Genomic DNA, 15,023 nt, shown 5'->3' on the forward strand with positions numbered 1-15,023 from the left:
TTTTCATTACTTTTTCCTATTCAATAAATTGGTGCACGGATGTGGAACAAGTACATATATGCAGGCAAAACACCCATACACATACAGCTTTTTTGAACACAGCTAAATTGTTTTCCTTTCATTTTCCTTCCCTACCCTCCACTGCTGGACACTGATTTCAAGGTCTACCACCAAGCTACATTCCCCAACCCTCAAGGAGAACACTTAAGAAGAAGAGGGAGGCACCCACTTTCAGGGTTCTCTCTACATGGAGCAGTTACTGTACTTCTTAGCTAAATGGAAGAGGGAGAAAGGGAGGGGAAATGAAAGAGGAAGGGAAGAGAGGAGAAAGGAAGAAGGGACAGATGTGGGGAGGGAAAGAGGAAGTCAAAAGGAGGAGGAAGGGAGGAGGAGGAAAGAGAAAAGGGAGGGGGAGGAGTTAAGAGAAAGGGTAAGGAGGGAAGTGGAAGGGAGCAGGACGAGTTAGGAGAGGAAAAGGGGCAGAGGGGTGAAGGGAGAGGCAAGGAGGAGAGAAACAAATAATTTTCCACCATCTTCAATAATCCAAACTAATATTAGTAAAATATATATATATATATTTTAATATTTATTTATTATGTATATAATAGTCTGTCTGTGTGTATGCCTGAAGGCTAGAAGAGGACACCAGACCTCTTTAGAGATGGTTGTGAGCCACCATGTGGTTGCTGGGAATTGAACTCAGGACCTTTGGAAGAGCAGGCAATGCTCTTAACCACTGAGCCATCTCTCCAGCTCCCAGTAAAATATATTTTAATAAGGCAGTGTCTATGACAAAAAAATAATTCATCGTTCAGTATCTTAGAATATTCTAAAAGGTACTCTTGGCAGGCTAGAGAGATGGCTCAGAGGTTAAAAGCACTGTCTGCTCTTTCAGAGATCCCATGTTCAATTCCTAGCAACCACATGGTGGCTCACAACCATTTGTAGTGGGATCTGATGCCTTCTTCTGCCATAAAGGCATACATATAGATAGAGTACTCATATTCATAAATCTAAAAAAAAAGGTATTTCTGACAGGCAATGTGGCACACAGCTGTAACCCCAGCATCTGAGACATGGAAACAGGAAATAAAACATTTGAAGGCATGGTACTATAAACCTTGTCAAAAGCCCCTGACTAGGGAGAGCACAGGCCACAGCTGGGACACACTGTCATGTTAGACGTCAAGCTGTCAATCTGCCTTCTATATATTTATGCTTATACCTATAGGTGTACATTGCTCTCAACTGTGGTCAGAAAAGCTGCTTTTGTGCAGTGGGCAACAGCTACTGCAGAGACTCCTGTCTAGTCCAGGTTTCAGGCAGACCTGACCACAAGTGCTCAGCTGGAATGATCTCCATTAACCTCCCCATCCAAGACTTTGCAGAAGGACAGGGGAAAGAAGGTAAGAGCTGGTGGATGAGGAGAGAGCTGGGAAATGCTGACTTCTGGACATGACATGGCTGTTACACACATCAACTCTTGACAACCTACAGTTACCTGTACTGGGCCTGTGCAAGATCAAGCCAGTGGAAACTCCAGTGCGAAGGGGGAAGAGTCTACTGGCAGCTGATGGCTGCTGAGGGAGGGCTTGCCTTTACAGATACAGTCGCTGGTGGGGCACACATGCCCAGTGGATGGCCTCACAACCATGCACATACGGGTAATACTGACTGGACTCGGCAGGGCGGGAGGGGCTAATAATATACCAGTAAAAGAAAGACATGAAGTTGGGAGGGTAATGAGGTCAGGGGCACCAGGAGTTTGGAGGAAGGTAATGGTGGATGGATATAATCAAAATACATTGTACAAATCTATAAAATTTCCAAATAATAACTTTGTTTTAAAATAAAATTATTAAATATCAGGAAAAAAGAAAATGTGAAGCCAGTCTGGACTGTAAAAATAAAGCCTTGAATCAAAAAAGACAAAGACAGACAGACAGACAGACAGAGACAAACAGATAGAGACAGGATAAGATAGAAAAAGAAAGGACTCACTGCACCTGTGGAATCATAAAAATATGTTAGGGATGGAAGTATAGCTCACTGTGGCACCTGCGTAGCTCACATGAGGTTAACCATGAGGTGGCAGGGGAGCCTCAAAGGCAGGACCTAAGTAGACAAAAATAAACTGGTACGATTCCTAACTACACACATTAACTACTCCTGAATTATGGTGTTGATAAATCTCCAATGTTCTCTGGTCATAAAAATAATTACAACTATGAGAGAAAACTACAATCACTAATCTCAAAATTATTCTCTCACGCTAACGCTCACTTCTGACAATGTGTGAGCTCTCCTACTTCCTTTCCAAAGGAGACCTGGCCGGACAGCTCAAAATGAATCTGTCATCACTCACCGCTAGAACTTTCACAGAAACTCTGCGAGGCGCAGGCAGGGGCCTTCACAAGCTGCTGGGACGTTCCCTCTGCCCCCAGCTGCTTGGCTTCGGCCACCTTGGCATCTATGGTCACTGAGCTGTCTTTCTCTTGAAGCTGGGGCTGGGGCATCTCCTGGTCGGGTGTGGGAGGCTGCGGAGAGTCTTCCTCGACAGCGTCCTTTGCTGTGGTCTCTGCTTTCACATCTCCATCACACTCGGCACCCTTTTCCTCCAGAGTGTTCACTCTATTCTCAGCACACGGTTCCACCTCTGGAGCCATATCCTCCCAGGACTGTGAATCTGAGCACTTCTCCACTCCCTCAAAAGGTTCACTGGGAAAATCATCTCTTATTGAGGGCTCCTTCATTTCAACGATAACAACACTGGAGTCCTCAGACGTGGCTTCCTCCCAGGTTTCTGGCTCCTTATGCTCTAACTCCTGGTGGAGCATTGCTGGCAGCTTCTGGGGGGAGTCAACACTAATCATACTGGTTTCAACTTCCATAGCTTCTGGGCATTCTTCTTTGGGAGGTTCCTTCTGAAGACACAATGCCTGGGACTGAGTCTCAGTCAGAGACAGGTGCAGCGGGATACTCTCCATCGTTTCTTCCTTGGGCTCTTCTCTGTGACTTCCACAGGGAGTCTCAGGGACTTCTTCCACCTCAGATCCCGAAAACCCCTCCTCTGGATGCTGTTCTTTAATTTCCACAGCTTCCTCCTGATCTAAGACACTAGAAAGGGCCTCGGACCGAGTAGCAGGAGATGGAACAGCCTGGCTCCCGGAATCACAAGTGAGATCAATGCAAACATCTTCAGTGGCAGTCTCTTCTCCGTCTTTCCTACCAGCAGCTGAAACATCAGCGTCACCTCTGTTCTCTGCGTCACCCGCTTCTGTTTGGCCATCATTCTGACTCAGTTCTTCTAGCTGGCCATCTTGTGCTGGATTCATCAGGATATTATCCCCTTCGGCAGGAAGTTCAGAATTGGTAACTGGAGACAGTGGCTCGGTATCATCAATCTGTGTGTTCTCTCCATCTCCCTCGATCCTGGGAGAGCCCAAGCCCTCCATCCTTGAGGACTGGCTACACTCACTTGTAGAAAGTATCAGTTTGCAAGAGTCCCCCGTCAGGGAGAGCCCAAGGTCGGCAGTGAAATTCTTTGGTTCACTCTCTGAAGTCTTGGAACACTCAACAGTCAGAGATGAGCTGTGCAGATTGCCGTCCTTCTTCTCATCGCTTGACCGCTCTTCCAGACTTGGTGAGGGAATGAAAATGTCCTGAGGAAGGATCAAAACGTCAAGCCATCAGTGGTCCATATTGTGTTTCTTTTATATCTAACCTTTAGATTCACCTACATTTCTAAATCAATTATTCAGAAAGTAAAGACCTCTAGCTAGGGCTGTAATTCCAGAACTTCAAACCCTACAACCTGTCTTTCAACTACATGAGTCATTCTGTTCGGTGTCTTGTAAAATCTCTGGCAAAAATAAGCATAATCTAAACAAAAGCCGAAAAGTACTAGTTTATTAAGCACAAGAATATTCAAACTTAATTTCACCATCAAGCTGCCAAATTCATGTTATTCACATGGAATGGATCCCAGTATGTTTACAGAAACATCTTCAATCTCATGAAGTAGGACCTGATACTCATTCTGCTTCACGGGGCCACTATGGACAGTCATAAGGCAGGTGTTAAAGTATAAAGACACAAGAGCGTTGTAATCAGACACGGAGAAATAGAACTAAAACTACAATGAAATGCCACCAGAGCCACAAAAATGGCTAAGTTCTAAAACCTCACAAACCAAGTACCAACATCTCCATGGAACAACTGTAGATCCTCGCGCATGGCTGGCAAGAAAGCAAAACAGCACAGACACGGTAGCGCAGCCCTTCTAAAGTTAAACACACACTTACACACGACTCCAAATTCCTTGTGTGGGCTGTGATGTTGACTAGCTCAGTTGGCGGAGTGCTTGTCTAACATACTATACAAAGGCGGCCCATGCCTTTAATGCCAGCCCTCTCCAGGTAGAGGCAGGAGAATCTCTGTGAGTTTTGAGGTCTACATAGGAAGTTCCAGAACAGCCAGGACTAAATAGAGAAACCCTATCTCATTAAAAAATAAAACAAAACAACAAAAAAAACACCACCAACAACAACAAAAAAAGTAAAACCTAGACAAAGCCTAGGCACCATGAACATGTAGTAATCCCAGAGGTTGGGAGGCAGAGATGAGAACACTGCTGTAAATTCTAGGCCAGCTTATCTATGCAGTGAGTCCCTCGCCATCCAGGGCTACAAAGTGGCCCCAATCTTAATATGCACAGGCACACAGTAGTCTGAGGCATGCACCTTTAATCTCAGCACAGGAAAGGAAAAGACAACTGGATCTCAATGAGTTCAAGGCCAGCCTACTCTACATAGTAAGCTCCAGGCCAGTCAAGACCACATAGTAAGAACTTGTCTCAAAAAATAAAAAAAAAATTGTGTGTGTGTGTGTGTGTGTGTGTGTGTACACGCATGCACAGAACACTCTTCTAACATAAACACTATCTGGAGGCCAGAGGATGACTTTTGAGAATCAAGTCTCTTTCCACTGCTGTTCCTTAGTTCTGCTGATCAACTCAGGTTCTCAGGCTTTTGGAGCAAATACCCACCAACCCCCAAGCATCCTGCTGCCCCAATGCTGTTTTTCTTTTTCTTTCTTTAAGGGGTGGGGGTAGGGTGAGGGTTAAAACAGGAACTCATTATGGCCAGGCTGACCTTGAATGCCTGCTCTTCCTGCCTTTACCACCCATGTGCTGTAATTATGGGTATGTGCCTTCATGCTTGCTTTAAATTAACCCATTTCTTTCTCTTCTTTTCTTTCTTCCTTCCTTCCTCCTTCCTTTCATTTTTCCAGACAGAGTTTCTCTGTAACAGCCCTCGTTGTCCTGGAACTCACTCTATAGACCAGGCTGGCCTCAAACTTACAAAAACCCGCCTGCCTCTGCCTGAACACATAGTAATGAGCACGGGTACCACATCACAACTCTCATGAATCAACACTGTCTTTCTACCTTTAAGAATGGCATAGGAATTTGATACATAATAAAAAAAAAGGAGGTAACATTTAAATTAGAACGGTAAATTCAACATCCATTATAATTCTTTCTGAAACCCAGCTAAGCAATGGTAAAAGCATGTTTTTCCCTAATATCCACAATTCTCAAGGAAAAGAACTACACACACACACACGCACACACACACACGCACACACACACACGCACACACACACACGCACACACACACACGCACACGCACGCGTATATTCTGAAAGAATGGCATCCACTTGGTAGACAAGGAAAGGTAATTAATTACAAGGCCAAATAAAAGAAAGGCAAAAGGTTACCAAGGTAATACAACACACCACACCATCCCCCACCCTGAAAAGGACTTACTGGACTTGGCAGTAGCACCAGATAATCCTAAGAGTGATGGTAAGGGAGCTGCTAGATCAGGACAGCCGCCTGGAAGTCTGTGTAAGAAGCAGTTCAACTCCCATATCCTCTTCCCTGCCCCCTCAACCCTGAGAAAATGAACACAATGCCCGGGACTGGAGGACAGGAAGCCCAGGCGTGAGAGGCCCATCCTGAAGACAGAGGGGTTGCAGGACTCTGCAGACTAAGTGGAACCTCTCGCATCACCTTCACCCCAAACCGTCCTCCTCTAAAGACCCGCTATATGACAACAGACCCTGTACCCAGCAGGCAGCGGGTTAGACTTTTCTGGGGAATGGGATCACCCCACGATGGTCAGGATCCCTACACTGGGATACTCCTGACAGAGCATCCCAGCAGATTACACGCAGTGAGGACCAGAAGTCCCAGCTATCACCTCAGGACTACTAATCCCGAGTTCTGGCTTTTCACTCTTAAATAGCAGCAAATGAGGAAAAGCTCTTATTTAAAAGATAGCAAGGGTAGAGATGGAGAGATGGCTCAGCAGTGAAGAGCACTGCCTAAAACCAGGTAGTGCTGGTGCACACCTTTAATCCCAGCACTTGGGAGGCAGAGGCAGGCTGATCTCTGTGAGTTCGAGGCCAGCCTGGTCTACAGAGCTAGTTCCAGGACAGGCTCCAAAGCTACAAAGAAACCCTGTCTCAAAAAAAAAAAATCAGAAAACAAACAAACAAACAAAACCAAGTTATGGATATAGCTGAGTTGGAAGAGTTCGTGTCTAGCATGCACACCTGGGTGCCAACCCTATTATTAACAAAACTACTCAACAAGCTGGGTGTTCGTGGCAGATGCTTTTAATCCCAGCACCCAGGAGGCAGAGACAGGTTAAAGTGTGAGGCCAGCCTGGACTACATAGTGAGTTCCAGGACAGCCAGAGCTACATAGTGAGTTCCAGGACAGCCAGAGCTACATAGTGAGTTCCAGGACAGCCAGAGCTACATAGTGAGACCCTGTCTCAAAACAAACAAACAATGAAAAAAAACCACTCCACAAAACCCATGTGACAGGACACTGCCCGAAATCCCTCCACTCAGGTGGTGGAGGCAGGAAGGTCCGAGCTCCATGTTGTCCTCGTTACACAGTGAGTAGTTTGTGATACCACGTGACCCCACCTCAAAAAACATGTGATACCACGTGACCATACCTCAAAAACATGAAAAAAGGAAACAGAATTGGTCTTTGATATAACCTATTAGTAAACACACACATTTCATTGGGGCCTACAGTCTGGTTCCCCAATACTAAACAGGCATGGCATGGTGACACATTGTTCAAAGGCTAGGAGACCAAGGCTAGGAGACCAAGGCTAGGAGACCAAGGCTAGGAGACCAAGGGTAGGAGACCAAGGCTAGGAGACCAAGGCTAGGACGAGTACAAGGCTAGGAGACCAAGGCTAGGAGACCAAGGCTAGGAGACCAAGGCTAGGAGACCAAGGCTAGGACGAGTACAAGGCTAGCCTGGGTTACAAAGCAGACTCTGTCTCAAAACGAAATAACTAAGAACCCAAGAAATCGTTTGCACAGCGTGCTCGAGGCCGTGGGCTCAGCCCTAGGACCACGTAAATAAACACACTATCAAAGCCTACTTAGAACAGTGACACTTCTAGAGAAGAAAAACTTTCAAAACGATTATTATCATGAAAGAGAAATACATACATAAAACAAGACAAAAATTATTCAGAGGGAAAAAAGACTGCAAGAATTAAAAACAAAAGCATAGAAATTAGTAATCCAAAGATTAAAATAGATGACGCCAGCAACTACACCCACAGTTTACATAAGAGAAATAAAATATATCCTCACACAAGTGTGTACATCAGCCTTCATAGCAACATGATTCACAGAGATAAAAAGAGAAAAACCCCAATGTTTGTCAACTGAACTAAAAAGTAAATGTCATACACACACAACAGGACCAGTCCCAAGAGATGGACTGAAGGTCTGCTCCATGCAGGAACATCATGCTATCACAGTTAGCTTCAGCTAGATACAACCCAGAGACGTCTAGGGTGGGGAGTACAGACACAGGGACTGCAGGATCACAATTCAAAAAAAACGTCACAGGGTCCAAAGCAAAATCAATTTGCCTTACACTACTCAATAAAAGCACCAGAAACACAAAATCAGGAGTGCAATGCCTTAAAATCGTCAAGTATCAGCAATCATTTATAACTCCACAGCCTACAAACTATGAAATAAATAAGAGAGTAGATAAAAGGCTCTAAGAAAATGTCCCCAACCAGCATGAGGAACTAGACCAGTAGTTCTCAACCTGTGGGTCACGGCCCCTTTGGAGGGGTCACATAACCCTTTCACATGGCCCCATATCCGATACTCTGTACATCATATATTTACATTATGATTTATAACATAACAAAATTACAATTGTTTTTTTTTTTTTGTTTTGTTTTCCAAGATAGGACTTCTTTGTATAGCCTTGGCTGTCTTGGAAGTAACTCTGTAGATCTGGCTGGCCTCAAACTCAAGAGATCTGTCTGACTCTGCCTCCCGAATGCTGGATTAAAGGCGTGCACCACCACCCCAAGCACAAAATTACAATTACTAATCAGCAGCAAAAATAATTTTATAATTGGGGGTCAGCAAAACATGATGTTGTACTACAGTGTCACAGCACTAGGAAGGCTGAAAACCGCTGAACTTGACCAAAGAAGCCAGCAAGCAAAGATGGGGAGCAGATAAACTGTAAAAATGATGCCCGAAGTCACCCTCTGACCTCCACACACACATGCAATAACATGCATGCCACATATACATGCACACACAATAACGTACTATTTGTTTTTCAAAACATAGTTTCTCTGTAGCTCTGGCTGCCCTGGAACTCACTCTGTAGACCAGGCTGGTCTCGAACTCAAAGAGATACACTTGCCTCTGCTTCCTGAATGCTGGGATTAAAGGTACATGCCACCACTGGATGGCTCAGCCATTAAAGGATACTTTCTTTAAAGATTGGTTTAGATATGCTGCTCAGTGACAAAGCACTTGCCTGGAGTCTGAGTGTGGTGTTCTGACTAGGAAGGAATGGGCCCCACAGACTCTGTGTTTGAATGCTTGGACCATAGGGAGTTACAATATTAGAAGGTGTGGCCTTGTTAGCGGAAGTGTGTCACTGTGGAGACCGGCTTTGAGGTCTCCCATATCATGCCCAGTGTCAGTCTCCCTCTGCTGCAGATTTAAGACGTAGCACTCTCAGCTCCCTCGGCACCATGTCTGCCTGCACACCTCCATGTCCCAATGCGATGAACAAATCCTCTGAACTGTAAGCCAGCCCATTAAGTGTTTTCCATAGTCATGGTGTCTCTTCACAGCCATAGCAGCCCTAAGAACTGTGCACCCTTAGGTTCAAATCCCTGAACCACAAAGTAAGGAGGAGGGAAGCTCTGAGTTCGAGGCCCGTCTGGTCTACAAAGCAAGTTCCAGGAAGCCAGGGCTATCACACCGAAAAACCCTGCCTCGAAGAGAAAAAAAAAAGTAAGGAGGGAAGCAAAAGTGTGAGGAGAAGGAACCTCTGCCTACAACACTCACGTGAGAGAACTCCGGCTGTGACGGGATGGGCAGCGAGCCCGGAGTACAGACAGGCGTGCTCTGAGACACTGGGGTTGACACGTGGGGTGACGCAGCGGGCGGACATGGGAGAAGCGGGTTTTCTATCTCCAATGCTTCCTCATCCTGAAGCTTCTGCAAAGTCTCCCCTCCTTCTTCAGGCATCACTGATATATCCATGGGTTCATCTGATTCCACAGAGGAAAAATGATTAAGAAATTATCACTCACCAATACCAACAGCAATTATGCTATAGAAACTTCAATTCCTAAAGCACAGTGTCCTAATTTTCAAAAACTGACCTGACAGTGGGTTGTGTCCCATCAATCCTGCCCTGTGCACATGCATGTGCACACATATGGAGCTCAGCAGACAACTTTCAGGAGCTGGGTCTCTCCCACCACTATGGGCTCCAGGGACAACACTCAGACTGTTGGGCTTTCTGGTCAAGCATTTTTAATCACCTCACCAAGACACATCTATTTTCAAATACAGACTAAAATGGTGTTTCATCTGAGGGCACCCACCCCACTGTAGCACAAATTCTAATTGGTCTTAATAAATAAAACCTGGAATCAGAAGAGCTGAAAGATCAGGGAGGCAGAGCAGTTCTTACTAGAACTAGAGAGTTCTTACTTCTACCAATGCTCAAACCAAAGGGGTGATCCTGTGTCCACCAACCTTCAGACTGCTGCTGTCTCTACAAAACCCCAGACTGCATTTGCGCTCCTGTCTCCACCTCCCTAGTGTTGGGATTAAAGGCATGTGATTCCTAGTGCTGGGATCACCTTTGTGTGAGCTGTTTCTCTTTTAGACAGATTCACTCTCGTGTAGCACACGGTGGCTTTGAACTCAAGAGATCCATCTGCCTCTGTCTCCCGAATGCTGGAATTAAAGGTGTGTGCCACCACTGCCTGGTCTCTCTGGCTAACTAGTGGTTTAGCCCTGCAGGCTGATCTTCATGCAAACTTTGTTAGATTACAAACAAAGCATCACTACACCCGACCCATACGAAATGGAAATCACATCGTCTCCTCTAAACCTTCCCAGCATATTGTAGCTCATTCTCACTCCTGTAGGAATAGTCAGATTAATATTTTCATGTGTTTGTATATGTGGTGTGCATGTGTATGAATGTCTACATGTGTGTGGGTACAAGCACGTGTGCACAAGTTGGGGTGTCTGTAGAGGCCCAAGGTTGATGTCAAAATCTTACTTGACTTTGCCTAGTGTTGCTAACCAGCTTAGCTCCGTGAGTCCCATCTCCACCTTCTGAAGTTAGATTAACCAGCAGGCCACCATGCTCTCCCAAGGATCCCACCAACTCCAGCACTTTGACTGCTGAGCCACCTCCCCAGCACTTAAGGCCACCTAATTTAACTATTACACAGTCTGCCCCAGGCCCAGAAAGGCAATGAATTTGTTCATCACTCTGAGTCAGTTACCTAATGTATGAACTTGTAGCTGCAGTACGTACTAAGTGCAGAGACTGACACCAGAACAAATTCAGAGTTACCCACGCCAATCAACACTGATTTAGCTCAGAACCAAGACACTGATTCCAACACAAACTGCTCAGGGGAAACACACAGAGAACACAAAACACTGTTTCTGGGGCTGGGAAGATGATTCAAAGGTTAAGAGCACAGGTTACTGTTCTTCCAAAGGACCTAGGTTCGAGTCCCACCCAGCACTCACAGTCATCTGCAACTCCAATTCCAGGGGATCCAACACACTATCCTGGCCTTGGGGTGCCAGGCATACAAGTGATTCACAAACATACATGCAGGCAAAACACCCATATACATATAGAATCTAAAAAACACGATTTCTACATAATATTCTACCTACCTTAAGGCTACCCAGCCCATATTCAGAACCAGCCTGTTTAGTTCATCAGGCTTCTGACCCTGAACCAACACCTTGACCCCAACCACACCAGCCATAAGCTACTTTCTCCATTGAGTCTGCCCCAGTTTACAATCACATACACAATCCAAATTCAGTGCCACCTGGCTGCTTGCCCACCCTTACATGCCCGTCTCGTGAGATTGTAGGGTTCAGTGCTACAAACTTTGATTTAGATGACAAAACAAACAAATCCAAAGAGCATTGGAAACTTCACAAACATGTATGCACATATTAAGCAAATGTGTTCAATACAGCTGACACAATGTTACACGGAAAAGAAAAAAGAAAACTAAATCAGATATATAATGATGCCAACTGCATAAAAATACTTTTTCGTATGCACAGAAAATCTTTGAAAAACACATCCGAATACTAACTATAATTAAATCTGGACTGTGGACCCTCGGATGATTCTTTCATTTTCTTCACTTTAATATACTTTTCCAAATTTTCTACAGTGAGCACTGATTAAACATCTGGAGAAGATTTTTATACAATCCTTTTTCATATGTTCACATTACAGATAGAAGAAATTAAGACACTAACCTAATAATCTAAGTAGGGTTTTGTAGAAAGGAATCTCATCCCCACCAATGACACAAACAGTCAGAATGCTGTTGGTCTGACCGGGTTTCACCAATAACACAAACAGTCAGAATGCTGTTGGTCTGCCCGGGTTTCACCAATGACACAGTCAGAATGCTATTGGTCTGCCCGGGTTCCTACAACTGAGAAAACAGACAAGCAGAGAAGGAAGGAACAGAGGCTAAGCCACCCATGGAGTACTTCTCAGTACTCACGGGATCAGCAGCACGGAGAGCAGGCCGTCACAGGAGAACATATGTCAGGTAAAAACAAAAGTTTCAGAGGCAAGTGCCTGAGTTCAGACCCTAACTCCATCACTAGTTATGAAGTCTGTGACTCCATGTTCTCATGTAGAACATGGAGATAAAAGCAACTGCTACTTTGAATTTTTATGCAGATCCTTGGGGGAAGGCAGAAATATCTGGAGTAAATGATAGTATCTGGCATTAGCTAAGTGTTTAATTAATAATATGAGCCTCTACAGCCTTATCCGTGTGTGAATAAAAAAGAGCACCAAGTACGGTGTTACAAAGTTGAGTCTAGCACTCAGGAGGGGAAGGAGAGGATCTCTACCTGAAGGGCAGACTGGGCCACATAGCAAGACCTCTATCTCAAATGCAAAACAAAACAGAGGAAAAGATGAAACAGAATTAACAGACATTTAGCTAATAAGTAGGCTGGGGATCTAGGCTGAGGACAGAGTGCTTGCCTACCATGCTCGAAGCCCAAGATCAGATACCCAGCGCTACCCAAATCACAGCATGGCAGCACGCATCTACAATTCCAACACTCAGGAGGTGAAAGCAGGTGATTCAAAGTGCAAGGGCATGCTCAGCGACAGAGGAATTTGAGGAGAGCCTGGGATACATGAGACCATCTCTGGGGGTGGGGAATGCTAAGTCCGCAAAAGGAAAAGCAAGTCAAAACTGTCAGCACCTCCTTCAAGCCACCCTTTGATTATTTTAATCAAAGCAAAATTAAAAAGCCCAAGAAACAACTGTTGGTTTTTCTCTCACTAGGAACAGGTTAGCATGTTACTGGAAGGTACCAGATAATTAATTAATAACCAATCCAGTATTTCCCCACACTTTCTTATTGGGTTCAATTTTAAAAACATAAAAATTCTTACCAGAGCATTTTTGTCAAAATCAAAATAGTGGAAAAATCTTAGAAGAATCTATGCTTAAAAAGCAAAGAGCTAAAAGCGGTTTATCCTAGGCCATGTCCCAGCAAACTAGGGACAGAGTCTCAGGAACAGTGTGGCAAAGGACAAAGCAGCGTGCACTGGGGAGGCGGGACACTGCCCCTCTCCTGGGCTGAGATGAACACACACATCACAACAGCTCACCTTTTCTCCCTCCTTGTTCTGTGGGACTGCTAGGAACGATAAAAGGGGTAGGTCGGAAAGCATCAGGGGAAGGAGCAACAAGATCTGAGGAATTCCTTTATATAAAGAGAGAATCACAGGTTATTTGACTGCGACCAAGCATTTGACATTTGCTTCGACTTTTTAACAAAAATATCCAGCTCACATATTTAACAGCATATATACTTAATAGAATAGCATTTCTCCTGACCAGCAACCTAAGACTCAGACAGTTCTCAAACACTAAGTTCTTTCAAGAGTAAGAGCAAAATGGACATCTAGACACAAGGACATCATGATTTAAGAAACAGGACAACCAAAAGCTGAAACTAATTCACAGAACTGAGACATAAAAATCTCTACTTCATTTTTACACAATATGAAGAGTGTGCACATTTTTATTTAAAACCAAAAGCAAGCACAAAAAACAAAAAGCAAACCTCTTTTCCCTAGCTACTGCTGACTGTAACAACCTACTCTCTCTTCTCTACTGCTAAGTGACAGAAATACTAGCAATTGGAGGCACGAATGATTGCCCTGAATGACAAGGGATTTCATTGCCTAGCGAAACCTTCGCCATCCACAATACAGCCTCCAACAGCAGAACGTATGTACATACTTTAAGAGTTCACTAAGTTCTTGCCCCAAAACTCCTAAGGCCTGGATTCTAGCTTTTAGCTCTGAAAGGAATTCTGGTCTGAGAGGTACCCTGGCTCTCCAGGTCGTTTCAGAGTTACTTACGTGGAAAGACTGTCCTGAACAAGGGGCCTTTGACCAGACAGCTGCAGGAGCTGCAGGGTGGTGGCGGGTGTAGAAACCGGAGAACACCCACCTTCCTCCCTTGAAGGAGTAGAACAACCATCAGAAGCTAGTGGGGGAGAAAAGTTAGAGTTGTGTTTACTTCTCAGACTGACATCACTGAGTGGGGGACCTACTGAGTGCTACAAAAACAGCAATACCCAGTTTGTTACACTTCAGGGGACAGAAGTCCTTTCGGGTGGCAGCCCAACTCAATGGGACATCACCAGAACGCAAATCGGGAGTCAACAGACACCCCACCCCACACCCAATTTCAGATTTCCTTAATAAAGAATTGGTTAACAGAGCTCCTGGTCTTTTCTACCATAATCTAAGCTTAGAGACGGTGATGGTTAGAAACACACTTCTGCGCATGTCTGAGAATTATGTATCAGACATTCTATCATTATCAGGAGAAAAATAATCCTAAAAACTGGTACCAAGAATTGGGGCCTAGCCTGTCATGAACCTGGCTTGTGGATTCCAGGCCTTTGGAGGTGGTTTGTACGAGAAATGTGTAAGAGTTTGCAGATGTAGAGCCCTGGGAGCTGTGCTTAGCAGGCCATTCCTGGGGAGAGTCTAAGATGCAGAAAAAAGGTGAAGACAGGAGAAGCCTGGCCCTCAAAGTTAGGGGAACAAGGACTCTACTGGGAATGGAGTCACCAGTGATATTTTCTAGAACTCAACTATGAACCACTTGTGACATATTCCAGAGCTCAACTATAAGCCAGCAGTGATATATTTTGGCAAAGATCTGGCTGCACTGTACCAATATCCTAAGAACTTGAGGCTGAATTCATAAGTAATGGAATAGCTGGATGTCGTGGGCACATGCCTTTACTCTCAGCACTTGAGAGGCAGAGGCAGGTGGATCTCTGTAAATTCAAGGCCTGCCTGGTCTACAGTGTTA

The 15,023-nt window shown here is 44.8% G+C and overlaps 1 protein-coding gene across 5 annotated transcripts in view; it reads right to left on the reverse strand.

Annotated features, from left to right (window-relative positions):
• Positions 1 to 15,023, reverse strand: part of Tp53bp1 (tumor protein p53 binding protein 1) — an 87,000-nt gene that overhangs the window by 34,208 nt on the left and 37,769 nt on the right. For all 5 annotated transcript variants that reach the window (XM_041678966.1, XM_041678968.1, XM_041678967.1 and 2 more), the window contains exons 10-13: positions 14,057 to 14,183; positions 13,298 to 13,392; positions 9,436 to 9,641; positions 2,366 to 3,662 (exon numbers count right to left, since the gene is read on the reverse strand). In XM_041678966.1, the coding sequence (XP_041534900.1) occupies positions 2,366 to 3,662; positions 9,436 to 9,641; positions 13,298 to 13,392; positions 14,057 to 14,183 (1,725 nt within the window). The remainder of the gene's footprint in view (positions 1 to 2,365; positions 3,663 to 9,435; positions 9,642 to 13,297; positions 13,393 to 14,056; positions 14,184 to 15,023) is intronic.

This window comes from Microtus oregoni, unplaced genomic scaffold (assembly GCF_018167655.1).
Source record: "Microtus oregoni isolate MIOR12 unplaced genomic scaffold, Mior012 000031F_ref0000149, whole genome shotgun sequence".
Lineage (NCBI taxonomy): Eukaryota > Metazoa > Chordata > Mammalia > Rodentia > Cricetidae > Microtus > Microtus oregoni.